General features: G+C 38.6%; 1 protein-coding gene across 1 annotated transcript in view; it reads left to right on the top strand.

Annotated features, from left to right (window-relative positions):
• Nucleotides 1-2,940: 2,940 nt before the first annotated feature.
• Nucleotides 2,941-16,789, top strand: part of LOC150104094 (ER degradation-enhancing alpha-mannosidase-like protein 3) — a 391,801-nt gene continuing 377,952 nt past the window's right edge. Inside the window, 1 exon segment of the mRNA XM_090396397.1 lies at nucleotides 2,941-3,144. Coding sequence (XP_090252523.1) covers nucleotides 3,041-3,144 — 104 coding nt within the window. The 5' untranslated portion in view covers nucleotides 2,941-3,040.

Genomic DNA, 16,789 nt, shown 5'->3' with positions numbered 1-16,789 from the left:
ATTTTCTGGGACTTTAAAATACAAACTGATGGCATTTGGAACACAACATACCTAACATCACACTACCCAATGTTAACAATATTAACAACAAAGAACTAGAAAGAATCACTAAATGTCGAGATCTGGCAATCGAAGTTAGCCTGCTGTGACTGGAACAAACGAGTCATCCCAATGGTTATCGGTGCAATTTCAAAGAAACTATCCAACTATTTACAGCAATTAAACATCATCAAAGTGACCCCATATGATGTACAGTAAACAACATTACTTGGAACAGTACATATTTTACGACGCTACCTGACAGATTATTCTTAGGTAGAATTCGAATTTCTATGTATCAGCAGCGGAACTGTTGTTTAAATGCTATCTTTTCTTGACTATGTATCAATTATGTGAATAAAGTAATAATAATAAGCTAACGCCTTTATTTCCTTATAGGGAGTAGGCCACACCACGTGTGACGTTTGCATACCACGGCGCTTGGCCGCACGAAGGAAGACTTGGTTTCGAGTCTAGTCGGCGACTAGAGGAAATTTTTCTAAGCCTTTTTTCGACCGGTTCCCGAGTTAGTCGATCTCTGGCACGGACAAGCGGGTTTTTCCTCCCGGAAACTCGGGTTTTTCGTCCCGTAAACTCAAGAAAATCGATCGTAGAACCCACATTATTTCATACATTAAATATATTGTGTTAGGGTTAGGGACCACGAGATAGCGGCACATTTGAGCCGTCTCTCTTCACTGTGTACCGCTTAATTAGTGATAGCCTTGGGCCATCTATCTCTGATTGGTACCAGTGGAGATTGAACTGCCCACTCAGTCTCCAAAAGTTAGATAGGGCTAAATGGCCTCGCCTACTCCCGTATACGGGAATAAAAAGGCGTTAGCTGATTTTTATTTTTTTAGGGAGTAGGCTTTAAACCTATCTAGCTTTTGGAGACTGAGTGGGTAGTTAAATCTCGACCGGTAGCCAATCAGAGAATGCTGGCTCATGTCCATCACTAATTACTGAAGAATTTAGATCGGATGGAAATTTTAATGCTATACTTGAATCGGCAAAAGAGTTAACATTAGATTTAGAAATTTCTCCTTAGTTCAAAGCAGTATATTACGCTCACGTAAGAAAATATTTTTCTGTTATGAATGTTCGGACGAAGCGCCAGTTTGATCCGTAATCCAATTTTAAAGTTACATTTTTTTCTTTTAATTGTGGACACTATTATTAATTCTTTGGCTGAAAGGTTTAATCTCTTGACAAGTCACTTTTAACATATTTCAGTTTTTATCCAGTTTGAAGGAAATTTCTAATATGGATGAGAACACTTTAAGAAAATACTGTGATGATTTATAAGTCACTGACTGATGGTAAAGAAAAGGATATTTGTGCCGCCGAATTATAATATGAAATTCAAATTCTAAAGGACATCATACAGGATAGTTACAGATTAGACCTACTGAAAATATTGCAATATATATACACTCGTATATTCGCAAATGATTTAGATAGTCTTTATTAAGGTCTGGTTGGCCGAGTAGTTAGCGTATCTGCTCTCCAGCCGAAAGGCTGTGGGTTCGAATTTCGCAGTAGGCATGGATGTTTGTGATTGTCTGTGAAAATACTAGTTGTGGTAGTCGCCAGTAGATAGCGTTGTGTAGATGACGATGGTAGGTGTGTTTCACTGTAGTTGATGGACTGAGTGGACAGAGACTGAGAGCTGTACAGTAGGTGCCCTTCCTCGATGAGTCTTTGGACTCCTTAGAGGTGTCTAATAATAATAATTAAACAATTTCGCTTCTAGTATTTTTGACACTTCCAGTGTCATAGCAAGTGGTAAACGATCATTTTCAAGACTGAAAGTAATTAAAACATATCTAAGATCTAGTATTTCATATCTAAGATCTGGAAAGACTGGTTGGACTGTCAACGATCGCAATTATGCAATAGAAGATGATATCTGCGAGAAACTAGAAACAAGTGAAGTTTTGGATGAATTTGCTTCCATGAAATCAAGAAAAGTAAACTTTTAATTCATTTATTTTTTTCGTACATTGCGTTTTCCATTAAAAATTAAATTATTCTTATCATTGTACAGTTTTTCTAGCTTGTATATCTCCAGTTAAATTGCTCATAGCCAGTAATCGACAACTTATATATCTGTAATTCTAGTGTGTGTGCATTTTTGTATGCTTTACAATTTTTCGCTAATATATGTATTTTTCTAATACAATTTTATAAAAATATATGCAAAAAAAGTAAGGAGCTCTTAAGTTAAATTTGTATCTGGGCACCAGAACCTCTGGAGCCGGCATTGCTAATGAAGGATTTACGACGAATTAATGCAGCCAGCTCGTCACTTTTCTACTGCATCCCCTACGTGCCATTATTCATAATCGTAGATCAGTGTTCAGGGGTTGGTTTGCCTGCTCTGAGGAAAGAAAAACTTGAGTTTCTTGGTGAAAAACCCTCCACTCCCGTATGCGACCAGTTACCTAACCTTTAGTCGAAGGAGACAAGATAAAGGTTCCTCACGTCATGGACGGGAATTGAACCAGGTCTTTTCGACCAAAGGGCTTCGTTTATAACGACTGAGCTACGGAAGCTATTTTCTACTAATTTTGATATATAAAACTATGTGGGCTTTCATAAAATGTGAATGCTAGTCTTTACAGAATATATGCAAACATTTTCTGCGATCCCAGGAAATTTCCGGCTGCTCTTCTTTGGCTCAGGTAAGATGTACCTCCTGCACCAGATCCTCATGTGCGCTGAGTGTGAATGCAGTTTCTAACGATTAGTTCTCATCATTTAGACGGACGATTTTCTACTTAGCTTCCGTTTAATAGATTTTATTCATTTAATATAACCATGTAACCAGGTGGCACTTTAAACGTTTTTCTCATAGGGTAAATTTGGTATGTTATGTTGTCTATGGCTTCGAATGGATGGAATGTGTAGTTGACTATGTTTTGCCGTGTAAATGTTCTGCGATTGCGTTTTACTTAGCTAGTATTTGCATTTCTTATGTGCAACGATACTTACGAACATGGATCGTTGTATTTCGATTGTCTATACAGTTTTAATCTTAAGATATATTGCTTTTGGTGACGTGGCCTTTGGAATGAGTAAAGAAGAGCAAGATCAGCTGAAGTATGTTTTATTATTATTATTGCTGTGTTATCATTATTCTAATTAATACATTAACCAAATTATAGTCTTATTCATATATTTCATAATTTCTTTTAACAGTTTTTGGTTATACGTTACAGAATACAGGACATTAAGTGGCCATATTTTATTCTTGGAATCATAGGAACAAGCTCGAAATTTATGTTTCTTTTGTCAAGAAAAATATATTTGAATGGAGATAATTTATTACGAGTTTTAATTTATTTTAATTTTTTAAGGAAGATAACATATATAGTCAAAGAGCATTGGTAGTTTTCATTGGTTATATATTTAATACCTTCATTTCAAACTTGAATTGATGTTGGGATGTAAACATAGGCGAAGTTTTATTCAAGAGGATACCGATCAGATTTTACATAATTTTTTTTTAAATGATATAATTTTTAAATTGTTTAGTGCATCACAAAAAAAAAAAAAAGAAATATCAAATAGAAACAAAACTCTTAACAGGGTACATCGGAATGGGTCCCTAGTGTTTTGTGCATGATTTTAAGGAAAATGCTCATTTTTCCTTATTTCCATGCATAGTGAGTGGTTCCTGACCTAATCATTTAGGTTAGGAACCACTAACCTAAATGATTCAATAGTCTTAACTATTGAATCATTTAGGTTAGTGGTTCCTAAACATAATTTTGACCCATGCTTCTTTCTTAAAGGCTATCGTGTATCTCAAGATAAAGAATAATCAAGCAAGCTGAATGCCCAAACTCATTCAGTTTCAAGTGAATAAATATTTGCAATTTCCTTTGTACAACAGTTCGATTCTGTTAAGAAGCAATCAGTGTTAAGTATGATATAATTTGGATTGTAGTCAAACAGGAAAAAGTAATTAAGAGGGTCTGTATGTGGAACTATGAAGTGGGTGATTATGAGAAATTCCATAGTCAAACTAGCATCAATACATTGGGTTGATGAATTGTGTAGAAAAGATGAAAGTGCATGGGAAATAAGGCAGTATCTGATGCAAGCAATGCATAACTGCCTACCAAGAGTTAAGTGAATAGAGCAGGAGTGAGAGATGGACAGTGAAATCAAGCAAGCAATGTTACAAAAGAAGTTATGAAGTACAAGACAGTTTGCAGTGAACAGATGCATGAAGAATATAAACTGTAGGCTAGAAAAGTGTTGGAATGTGGATGAATGTGTTGTTGTATAAGGGAGAATCATATACAGTAATATTCTTGGACTTTGCAACAGCATTTGATAGATTACCACATGATAAGTTGAAGTACAGGCTGCAGAGGATAGGAATAGGTATTATATTGGTTAGATGGATTGGTTCTCTGAATGATACTAGCAAGTTGTGTGTGATGGACATGGCCTCTACATCCTGAAGCAGGCCCCCCCTACCTCTCACTCAGGTTAGGTTATCAATTAGTTTAAATGAAAACACAAAAGTAATATTTATTTAAAAAACTACCAACATCTATATAATACAAACTAATAATAATATTCAAAATTACTTCAAAGTATATTTTCTAGCTTTTGTCGACGCAAATTTATCAATAATGTCAGTAAAATCAACTCACTTAGCCAAATCATTTTCGACGCACAAAATTGCTAGGTTATTAAGTTGTTCTTGGCTACTTGTGCTTCTTTGCCATGTTTTCACTGAATTGGCCAGTCTGCTGAATGATCTCTCAGCTGAAGAAACAGTAACTGGTATTGTGCAAAATAGTTTAATGGCGAGGCAGATATTGGCAAATATACCTTGCAGGTTTTTGTCATAAATTGTGAGAAGTCTCACCAGACTTGTTTATGTGCCAAAAACTATCTTATGAATACTTTTAAGATGAAGAATTTCATTCAGTAACTCTTCTGACAGATCGTTTTTTCACAAGTTTTGCTGCTTTTGCGATAAGTTGACCATCATCCAAGTTGTGGAAATTTAAAATAGATGAGAATAATTCACATATATTATCTGCTGCTTCAAACTTGTTTTTAAATCATTCATAATGAAATCCAATACTGGATAAATTACGAAAATTTTGAAATCTTGTTCAGGTTCTACAGTAGTTTCTCGATTTTCGCAAAATTGAGGTTACACACTGATTGCTTCGGCAACTACTTTTGCTTCTTGGACAACACTTACCCACGAGTCACATAAGTGTTGTATCTCTTGCACTAATTCTCTTATAAGTACGGACTCGACCTCAAGAGATATTCCTTTACTTTGTATAATAATGTTCTTATTGTCAATATTTGCTAATATTTTGTGCCAAAACATTGTCATTAGCATACCTTTATAAGATCTGAAATATTTTTTCAAGCCTTTAATTGTGTTCAGTGTTGAAGGAGAAAGCAAGACTGGCGAACGAAAACTGAAAACTAAAGTAAATCCTTTCGAATGGGAAGTTCAGAAGAGTAACCATAAGTATGAAAAGATGGATAATGGGTTGGAAATGATTGCAAAAGCTAGTAGTCCCCTCTCGGCACACATTCATTCATATTTTATCAAGTTTCTTTTTGTCTTTTGTAAGTCTCACTTAACTGGCTGACCCGACCAGATGGGCCCCCAGGCTAGAGCCCTGTCAGCCCCAGCCTTGTGGGGACCCATGATGATGGAACAGTTTCTCAGAAAAGGAATGTGACCAGTGTCATGCCTTAGGGTTCTGTTCTTGCACTCCTACTGTTTAATTTATTTGTTAATGATATTTCACGTGGATTGACTGGGTATCTTCAAATGTTTGCTGATAATGCAAAGTTAGGTAGAATTATCAGGAGCAGTGCTTATGTTAATTCTCTACAGGAAGATTTGAATAGATTTTAGCTTGGACAAATCAGGGGGTTGCAGTTTTAATATTAATAAATGCAAGGTGTTACGCTTACGAGAAAGCAAGACTGGCGAACGAAAACTGAAAACTAAAGTAAATCCTTTCGAATGGGAAGTTCAGAAGAGTAACCATAAGTATGAAAAGATGGATAATGGGTTGGAAATGATTGCAAAAGCTAGTAGTCCCCTCTCGGCACACATTCATTCATATTTTATCAAGTTTCTTTTTGTCTTTTGTAAGTCTCACTTAACTGGCTGACCCGACCAGATGGGCCCCCAGGCTAGAGCCCTGTCAGCCCCAGCCTAGTGGGGACCAATGATGATGGAACAGTTTCTCAGAAAAGGAATGTGACCAGTGTCATGCCTTAGGGTTCTGTTCTTGCACTCCTACTGTTTAATTTATTTGTTAATGATATTTCACGTGGATTGACTGGGTATCTTCAAATGTTTGCTGATAATGCAAAGTTAGGTAGAATTATCAGGAGCAGTGCTTATGTTAATTCTCTACAGGAAGATTTGAATAGATTTTAGCTTGGACAAATCAGGGGGTTGCAGTTTTAATATTAATAAATGCAAGGTGTTACGCTTACGCTATAATCAATATATCTCTGGATACAGAGATATATTGACCCATGATAGACATATTGTTGCTGGATGGGTGAACCTCCTATGATGAGTCTGACTCCATGAAGGTTACTAAAATAATAATATTATTATTATTATTCGTGACACCTTCAAGGAGTCCGAAGACTCATTGAAGACACCTATTGTACACTCCATCTCCACCACACCGTCTGTCTCCACCATAGCAATAATAATAATTCAAGCAAAGATTGCTATTAATTATCCTTTTCAACATTTCTGTTTTTGAACATGTTTATATGTTTAGGAATGGAGTTGTTAAGCTAACAAGTACAGAAATAAACATTCCATACTCTCACACGGTCTATATTCTGCCATAGACAAATTATTATTATAATTATTTTTCATGCCCGTTCCACACATTCTTCTTCTTCTTCTTCTTCTTCTTCTTCTGCAGCTTCTCCCACTTAAGTGGGGTCACTGTTTCTTATGAGTCTCCTCCACACCTTCCTGTCTTGGGCTGTCACCACATCCAAGTTCTTCATCTTCAAGTCCTCTTCTACCAGCTCCCTCCATCTCTTCTTTGGCTGCCCACGCTTCCGCCTTCCTTGCACATCCATCTGCATGACCCTTCTTCCCACATATTCGTCCTCCCTCCTCATCACATGACCAAACCATCTCAACCTTGCCTCCTGTATTTTCGCTCCTAAGTTCGTAACTTTCACTGTTCCCCTGACATAGTCATTTCTCAGATGATCCTTTCTGGTCACACCGCACATCCACCTAAGCATTCTCATCTCTGCTACTTCCATCCTGCTAATGTTATTTTTCCTCAGGGACACAGTTTCTATAGCATATGTCATAGCTGGCCTCACTACTGTCCTATAAATTTTGCCTTTCAGATTGATCGGCACCCTCTTATCACATAACACTCCAGCCATCTCCCTCCAGTTCCTCCAACCTGCTTGTATCCTGCATCCCACTTCCTTCTCACCTCCTCCATCTTCTTCCACTGTCGAACCTAAGTATCTAAAGTCTCTCACCTTCCTGATGACATTTCCTTCCAGGTCCAGGTCTGACTCCTGGCCACCGCCCACTGCGCAACACATATACTCTGTCTTACTTCTGCTCAGTCTCATACCTCTCTCTTCCAGTACTTTTCTCCATCTTTCCAGTTTAGTTTCCGCTTCTTCTCTTGAATCTACACACAGCAAGATGTCATCTGCATACAACATTGTCCAAGGTGCATCTTCTCTCACCTCCTCTGTTACCACCTCCATCACAATATTAAACAGAAACGGACTTAATGCTGACCCTTGATGCAAGCCAACTGTTACTTGAAAACTTTCTGTCTATCCCAAACAGGTCCGAACACTTGTCTTCACATTTCTGTACATTTCCTGCACCAACCTGACATATTTCTCCGGCACCTTCTTCTCCTTCAGACACCTCCAGACTTCTTGCCTTGGCACTCTATCGTATGCTTTCTCCAGATCAGTAAATACCAGATGTAGCTCCCTTTGTTTCTCTCGATATTTTTCCATCATCTGTCGTAACCCAAAGATAGCATCTGTTGTTGATCTACCAGGCATGAAGCCAAATTGTTCCTTTGCAATCTCCACCTCCTCCCTCAATCTACCATCAAGAACCCTTTCTAGGATCTTCATTGTGTGGGACATCAACTTTATTCCTCTGTAATTTTTACAGTCTTGTGCATCCCCTTTACCCTTGTAGATGGGAACAAGAGTACTCTCCCTCCATTCCTCGGGTATATTTTCCTGTTGGCAAACTTTCATGAACAGGTCCCACAGCAGGTCAATTCCCTCTTCCCCCAGTGCCTTCCATGCCTCCACTGGAATTCTGTCGGGGCCCACCGCTTTTCCATTCCTCATCCTCTTCATGGCCTCCGTCACTTCCATTCTACTGATGTTCTGCACCATCCCCTCAGAAGGCTGCCCATCTCCTCTGTGAGTCCTTACATTTTCCTCATTCAGAAGTCCCTCAAAGTATATTTTCCATCTGTTTCTTATGTCCACATCCCTCCATAATACTCTTCCTTCAGCATCTCTGATCTGCCTCACATGTAAGATGTCCTTAGCTGCTTTATTTCTACATTTCGCTAGTTGGTAAATTTTTCTCTGACCTTCCTTTGTTTCTAATTGATCATACAGATCTTGATATGCCATGGCCTTCGCCTGTGCCACAACTCTCTTGGCTTCTTGCTTTCTCTCTTTGTACACCTCTCTGTCCTCTTCCACTCTTGACTCATCCCACTTCTGCTTTGCCTTCCTCTTAGCTGTCACTGCCACTTGTACATCATTATTCCACCACCAACCCTCCTTCTGCTCTCTAATCTTTCCAGATGTCTCACCAAGCACCTCGATTGCACAGCTCAGGATTACTTTTGAATTATGTTTCCACCAATGTTGTACACTTTCCAGTCCATCCGAAATCCTCTCTAACACTCTCTCCCTGAAACGATTCCTCACATCTCCTCTTTTAAGTGAAACCACTTAATTGTTTTCATCCCATGGCATCCAGAGGTTCTTATCTTCGATCTTATTTTAAAGTCTGCGCACAGCAGTCGGTGTTGCTGTGCTACTTGATCTGTTGGAATTACCTTACAATTTGTCACAACCTTAAGATGTTTTCTTCTAGTCAAAATGTAGTCAATTTGTGAACTGTTGTTACCACTTCTAAATGTTATCAAATGTTCTTCCCTCTTGAAGAAAAACGAGTTCACAATTGCCAGATCAAACGCTACTGCAAAGTCCACAACCCTCTCTCCTTCCTGGTTCATCATTCCCACTCCATGGCCACCATGCACCCTTTCACAGTCTCTATTCTGTCTTCCTATGTGCCCGTTCAAGTCTCCTCCGACAATCACCATCTCATTTTCTTCCAATTCCCTCATTTCTTCATCTAACACGTTCCAGAACTCATCTTTTTCCTCTGCTGTACAACCAACTTGCGGGGCATATGCACATTATAAGACCACCCGCTCTTCTCCAAGACCCAATTTCATTCGCATGATCCTGTCGTTCCTTCTACCCACTTCCAGTACTTCACCCTTCATTCTGCCACACACCACAATTCCTACACCATTTCTTCCGTCGTTATTCGCTCCAGAGTAGAACAATTTAAATCCATCTCCCAGTTCCTTTGCCTTTCCCCCTTTCCACCTTGTCTCCTGCACACATAAAATGTCCAACTTCCTCTTCCTCATCATGTCTGCCACCTCTCTTCCCCTTCCAGTCATGCTTCCAACATTCAGTGTTCCCACTCGCAACATCCTCTCCACCTGCTGGGCTCGCTTCTTTAACCGCACCCGCCCTTGATGCGGTAGCCCTCGTCCACTTCTCACAGCTGTAGGGCGATGTGGCTTAAGGGGTACGCACTAGCCCTTATATCGTTTTCTCTTCGACTCATAATCATAGTTTGAGTTGGCACTGAAGTTTTACGACCGGATGCCCTTCCTGACATCAACCCTCGCATTTATCCGGGCTTGGGACCGGCACCTATTGAGGCTAGTTTGTCTCCTTTGGTGGCTGCATAAGACGAAATGACTTAGCAAGATAGGAAAGACTCACCCCTAGCCCTCGAATACTCTAATAGCATCAGGGGGAAGGAGCAAGGAGAGGAGAAAGAAGCAAAGAAAGAAGAGGAGGGACCAGTCTACAGAATAATATAACAGATATATATTACATGAAGTAAGGCATGGTCCAGCATCAGGTACCTCGGGTTTGCCATGCCCGTACTCACTAAAGTGAGCCCTTGAGAAATCCACCTATATCTTGGTCTTCCTCTGGGTCGTTTTGCTGCCAACCTGGCAGAGAACACTTGTTTTGCTAATCTTTCCTCGCCCATTCTGTTTAAGTGACCTTAGTTTAAGTGAGATTAGCTCTGCTAACACATTCCTGGATGCTGACAATGTCAAGTTCTTTCCTAATATCCTTGTTTTTAATATGATATTGCCATTGATGCCATCTGTTCACGCCTATAATCTTTCTCAGGACTCTCATATCTGTGGCCTCTAGTCTTTGGTCAAGTGTTTTACTTCGGACCCAGCTCTCAGATCCATAAGTTAAAACTGGTTTGAACACTGTCTTGTACACAGCTAATTTAGTGTTCCGACTGATTTCTCTCTTATTCCATATGAATTTATTCAATTGACTTCCCACCATACCAGCTTTGCTGATTCTGTTGTCTATTTCTATATTTAATTTACCATCTTCAGTAAAAATCGTGCCTAAATAGCTGAAATGTTTTACTTGTTCCACAGGTTCTCCATTCACAACACAGTAGACATTTTCAGTGATTCTGCCTATTTTCATTGTCTTTGTCTTTTTATTGCTGACCTTCATACCATATCTATTACAACAGCTATTCAATTTAGTCAGAGAATCTTGCAGACTTGTAGCAGATTTATTTAGAAGTATAACATCGTCTGCATAAAGCAAAGAGCTGACATTAACATCTCCAATTTTGATATCATGTTTAATATAACTTTCCTTCATAATGTAGTCCATATAGATAATGAATAACAGAGGGGATAATGTACATCCTTGTCTCACACCAGATTTAACATTAAACCATCTTCCTGTACTTCCTTCAATTCTAACTGCTGACTTACAATTCAAATAAAGACTAAGTATTGCTTGATATAATGCCCCATTGACAGTATATAACTGCAGCGTATTGAATAGCTTCTCTCTTGGCACCTTGTCATATGCCTTTTCCAGATCGACAAAACTTAAATACAGATCTTTGTTATATTCCCATGCTTTCTCGACTATTTGTCGTAAAGTGAAGATCCGATCCTGACAGCATTTATTTGGCCTGAATCCAGCTTGTTCTTCACCAAGCTTTTCTTCCACAATTCTTCTCAACCGTTTCTCAAGTATACTTGCATAGATCTTGCCAGGAACACTCAGTAGGGAAATACCTCTGTAATTCTCACATGCAGTTTTATTTCCCTTTTTATATATAGGTACTATGAGAGCTCTTCTCCAATCATCGGGAATTCGTCCCTCTGTCCAGGCTTTCTGAACTAAGCAGTGCAGCCACTGTAAGACTTATGCCACCATACTTCAGCATTTCTGGTCGAATATCATCTACTCCTGCTGCCTTTCCACATTTCAAGCCTTTGATGGCTTTTTCTACTTCTAGTATGGATATGTATTCCTGACTGCATGCCTGGTCAGTGTTTTTTACCACTGTGCTGTCATCACTGCTTGTTTCATTTAGCAGTTTTTCAAAGTAATTATTCCATACTTCAAGGATATATTTTTCTCCCGTTTTCATGTCACCTTTATCATCTCTAATTCCTTTTACAGCACTTTTTCCTCCATTCTTAAGCTTCTTCAACAACCTCCAGAATATTTTGTCACCTTCTTGATATTTATTTTCTATATTCTTGCCAAAGTCCTCCCATGACTTTTGTTTAGCTAGTTTTACACAGTGTTTAGCATTCTTGCATTTGTCTCTATATTCTCTAAGAGCACAAGCTGACTTATTTGACAGAACTTGGTATGCTTTCTTCTTTTCCTTCACTGCCTCTTTAACTGCCTGTGTCCGTCCAAGGAGTTCTGATTTTTTTATCCTTACAGACATGCCTCACACCACATGCCTCTCTGGCAGAATCAATCAATGTTTTCTTCAGAGTTTGCCACTGAATTTCCAAAGTTTGATTCCTGTTCTCAAACTCTTTCATTTTTTCTTCAATAATCTTTGTGTATTTTAGCCTACAGTTCACATCTGAGAGCTGCTCAACTTTTATTCGCTTTAAAACTTTCTTACATGTTATTCTTTTCAATATGAAATTCAATTTTATCCTGCTCAAGACTAAATAGTGATCACTTCCAATTTCAAATCCTCTGTATACTCTGGTGTCCTGCACCAGGGAGAAAACATCACTATCAACAATAACATAGTCAATGAGACTTTTCTTATTCCTAGCCTCTTCTCTCCATGTGAATTTTTGCACATTTTTATGTTGGAACATGGTGTTAGTAATAACCAGTCCATGTCCTGAGCAGAAATCCAACAGATATTTGCCATTATTATTAGCTTTGCTCTTTTCTCCAAATTTTCCCAAAATATTTTTGTATGTTTCACAATCATTTCGTACTCTGCTGTTGTTTAGATCCCGAACAAGGACCAACTTTTCCTTTTTCATTGTGTCAGTTGCTTTTTCTAAAGCCTCAAAAAATTCCTCCACTTCTACCTTAGTAGAACCTTCTGTGGGACCATAGGCACAAATAAGTCTCATTGTCCAGTTCCCCATTCTCATATTTGCCCACATTACTCTACTTGAGACTGACTGCCATTCAAGAAGATTAGTCTCATATTTTGTGTTGAATACTATGGCTACTCCTTCTTTTCCTTGATTGTCATTGCCTGAATATAACATTTTGTATTTATTGCTCAGAAAGATCTCACCAGTTTTGGTCTTTTTTGTTTCAGTCACCCCTATTATGTCGATCTGGTACTTATCTAATTCCTCAGCTAGCTCCATTTCTTTGCCATTCAGGCTTCTTACGTTGATAGTACCGATCTTTAACTCTGGTGATGTTGAGTTGGGGTTTATTTTCAGATTTGTTCCAGTAGCTGACTTTTCGCTGTTCGCACTGGTTCCCTGGCAAAAACAACAGGGGCCTTGTTTAACCGGGCGACGCCCCAGCCGGCATGAAATTTTGTCATGTTGTACCATCATTCTATATTTTGGTTTAACTAATAAGAATACAATTTGGTCGGCTAAATCCCAAATTGCCAGCCCATCCTCGTCTGTTCAGTATCCAAGTAGATATCCAACAGGGTGCACCACGAGAAGGTGAGGATTGGACATTAGGTCAGAAGCTCTGGTCGGTTCTCCGCATTCCTTTAAAGGCTATGTGGAGGTCTCCTCTAAGTTATACAGCTTTGACCCTTAAGCACCCCCATGATCAGAGTTTGATGCTCTAAATCACCAGGTGGCGTTTCGCTGGAAGGTTTATGTAAAGAAGGTTCCTGGTTCACACACATTTTTTTAACAAATTAATTGTAAATAAGTGTGTGTTTATGCATAACATTTGCAGCAGAAGTTGTGTGCTTGCTGTGTGTGTGTGTGTGGGTGTGGGCTTGTTAAAGTTTGTTTACAAAATCGTTAAACTTGATTAAACTGGTTTTTTTTAGAATGTGTGCCAGAGTCAATCTTAAGTGCTTTTTCAGTGAATGAATTGATGAATGAGAAGTGTGATAGATATTGTGTGAATAATAATTAGTGTGAGCTACCCAAAATGAGTCTTAGCCTGTGGAGATCAAGTGTTAATAATAGAAAAAACTCACTGTATCTCTTAATGTGGTAATGAGCATATGACATTGATTTCAAGTATTAGTGGGAGAGGCTTGTTGAAGCAGCTGTGGTTGTTGTTTTTTTATAATGGAAAAATATATTACTAAGTTATTTTATATTTGCAGCAGGCAACTTGATGTGAAGTCAAGTGCTTTCTGTATACGAGTAGAATAGTTGTGAATATATTTCACATGCAAACTCTTGTTTACATATGCTTGACTATAAAGGATGAAAACAAGAATGTAATTTTTCGGTAAGTATAATGTGCTTCAACTGAGTTATGTATATTCATTGACAAACTTTGTAATGCAGATAACTAGAATGAATAATGCATTTGAATACAGAAGAAAACTAGAGAGGAACATCTAATTCCAGTAGAAATTAGAGGAACATGGTAATAAGCAGACTGATGTAGTTGCATCAGGGAAGGTAATTCTGCTGCTGTTGGGTATGTATAGTGATAGCTCCATTCATATTCATATTAGAAGTACAGAGTTATTTGGTGCAGTGATACCCAACTAGTCTCGCAGTTGCTTTGATTTGGGCATCTAAGAGCAAAATGAATATCCTATGTAATATTCAAATACATGTCATTTTGTTTGCCTGCCCGACAAAGCAATAGTTGGTGTGGAAATGGAAAAAATCTTACTGACAAAGCAAATAACGGGAGCAATTGTTGGAATGCAAGAGTTAAGAAATGAAATGTGTATTATAGAATTAAATTAGACATATGGCAAATATGAGTGGAAGAGTGCAAAAGAATAAAAAGAAAGGTAGTGGAGAGAATAAGTAGTGAATGACTCATGAAAAGGTAATAGAATCTCCATATAGTGAGTCATTCACTATATGGAGATTCTATCACAAAAATTGTGGTGGATGATTGGGTGCACGAAGTATGTTTTCCAGGAGGGAGAATGAACAGGGTGATTGAAGCATATGAGAAGTAAGCATGCAAGGGAGTTAAGTGGTTGTGATGAATGATTTGTTTGGGCATAAGAAGAAGAATGTGAGATTGGTTATCAGCAGATTATTGAGCAGAGTGTGTTGTCCAGATATGACAGTGATGAGTTGCAGCAGAGAGCAAAGATATTAAATGGAATGCTAGCAGAAATGTGCGAAGAGAAAGGAGTGCAGTTTATGAATGTGTGTATGTGGAACAAGTTTGAGGGAGGAATGGAAATGTATGAGTGATGGACTACATCTGAATGGTTTTGGAGTGAGCCATTTGGGAAGGTTGCTGCTGGAAGGAAGTGTAATGAGTGATTCAGACATCAGTGGAAGTCAAAGATGATGTGAAGGGGCAGGAGAGTAGACTAGGTGAGACTAATGTGAATGAAGAAGAGAATGTGATAGAACAGAAGAATAAGTTGAACAGGGAAATGGAATAAGTCAGGGAGACTTGGGGCAAGGAGAGTGGATTCTGAAAGTGGTAATGAATGCATGCATGGTCAGCATCAGAATGGGACAGCTAGGAATACAAGGGGGATTGAGTTCAATCCCCCTTGTATTCCTAGCTGTCCTAGCAATGTGGGGCAGAAGATGAGCAGACAGGAGCAGCAAGTTACAGATGAGGGACAGCCTGAGTAGGACTAGTTATAGACCAAGAAATGAATTATGTTTATTTACGAATGCCAGGAGTGTCAAAAATAAGCGAGATGGAATTGTTGTATTGATTGAGTTTACATGTCTGAAATAGTTGGAATAAGAGAAACATGGTTGGATGAGAATGACATCTTGATGGGAATAGAAATGGAGAGATTATGTTTTTTATGAATATAGGGAAGGGGGAGTGCTACTGATGATACAGGGGAATTATGTCCATGCAAGGTTGAGATACAAGGAGAAAACAGTGGGATTGGTTTTGAATCTCGGTATGGTGTGAAGTGGAGGTTGATAGAATGAGATATTTGGTGAGGTGTTGCTACAGGCCAGGGAATGTAGAAGGTGGAGACAAAGATGTGTATAAGTGACGTGGCTTAGTAAGCAAGCAAAGAGTAATCATTATGGGTGATTTCAACTATTGATTGTTTGGAATTGAAGAGATATCATTAGAGAATAAGGAGAAACACAAGATGAATGTTGGCAATGATTAGTTGCATGAAGAGTACAAAGAGCAGGCCAGCAAGGTAATTCATTTGGTAAAGGCAGCAAAAGTGCAGGATGAGAAAAATCTTAGTGAGATCTTTTGATATGTGGCAAGTAGAAGGAAAAAAATGACTGGGAGGATGATACTAGTTGATGACACTGGCAGATTGGCAACCAATGCAGAGGATATAGTTGAATTATTCAATCATCAGTTTATCAGCATATTTCATCTTCATGAAGGCAACATCAGGAGAAGCTAGAGTGTAGAGGGTATTTGTAGAGGAAGGACTGATGGTGAATGAGGAATTAAGTAAACTTGATGTTAATAAGGCTATAGGATTTGATAGTATATTGCCATGTGTCTTGAGGGAATGTTCCTATGGAATTAATGGTGCCTTTGGCACAACTATTTAAACATCAGTCTTGCAACAGGTTGAGTCCCAAAGGTGGGGAAAATTGTTCCACTCCACAAAGGATGGGATTAGACTAAGGCTACAAATTATAGGCTGATCTTTGTGTCTGGGATTGTTAAGTATTAGAGAAGTTGGCAAGGATTAGGATTTAGATGTGGGTTGATAATAGCAGTATTCTTTGATGGTCAGCATGGGTGTGTTAGGCAAGGTCATGTTTCAGCAATTGGCTTATGTATTACAATCAGGGCCGGCGTTACCATTTAGGCAAACTAGGCAACTGCCTAGGGCACAAGCCATGAAGGGGCACAAAACTTCAAGCTATGCTTTATTCATACTTTACTAAAATATCAAAATTAAATAGTGATATATGATTTGGGTATCGATTCTTTTTCCTTATCCTTCACACATCACACTAGTTTG

This window comes from Typopeltis vanoorti, chromosome 8, assembly GCF_054136105.1.
Source record: "Typopeltis vanoorti isolate ZY-2024b chromosome 8, IOZ_Tvanoo_1.0, whole genome shotgun sequence".
NCBI classification, from domain to species: domain Eukaryota; kingdom Metazoa; phylum Arthropoda; class Arachnida; order Uropygi; family Thelyphonidae; genus Typopeltis; species Typopeltis vanoorti.
The sequence above is the reverse complement of the archived record's forward strand: the minus strand, read 5'-3'. Positions and strand labels throughout refer to the sequence as shown.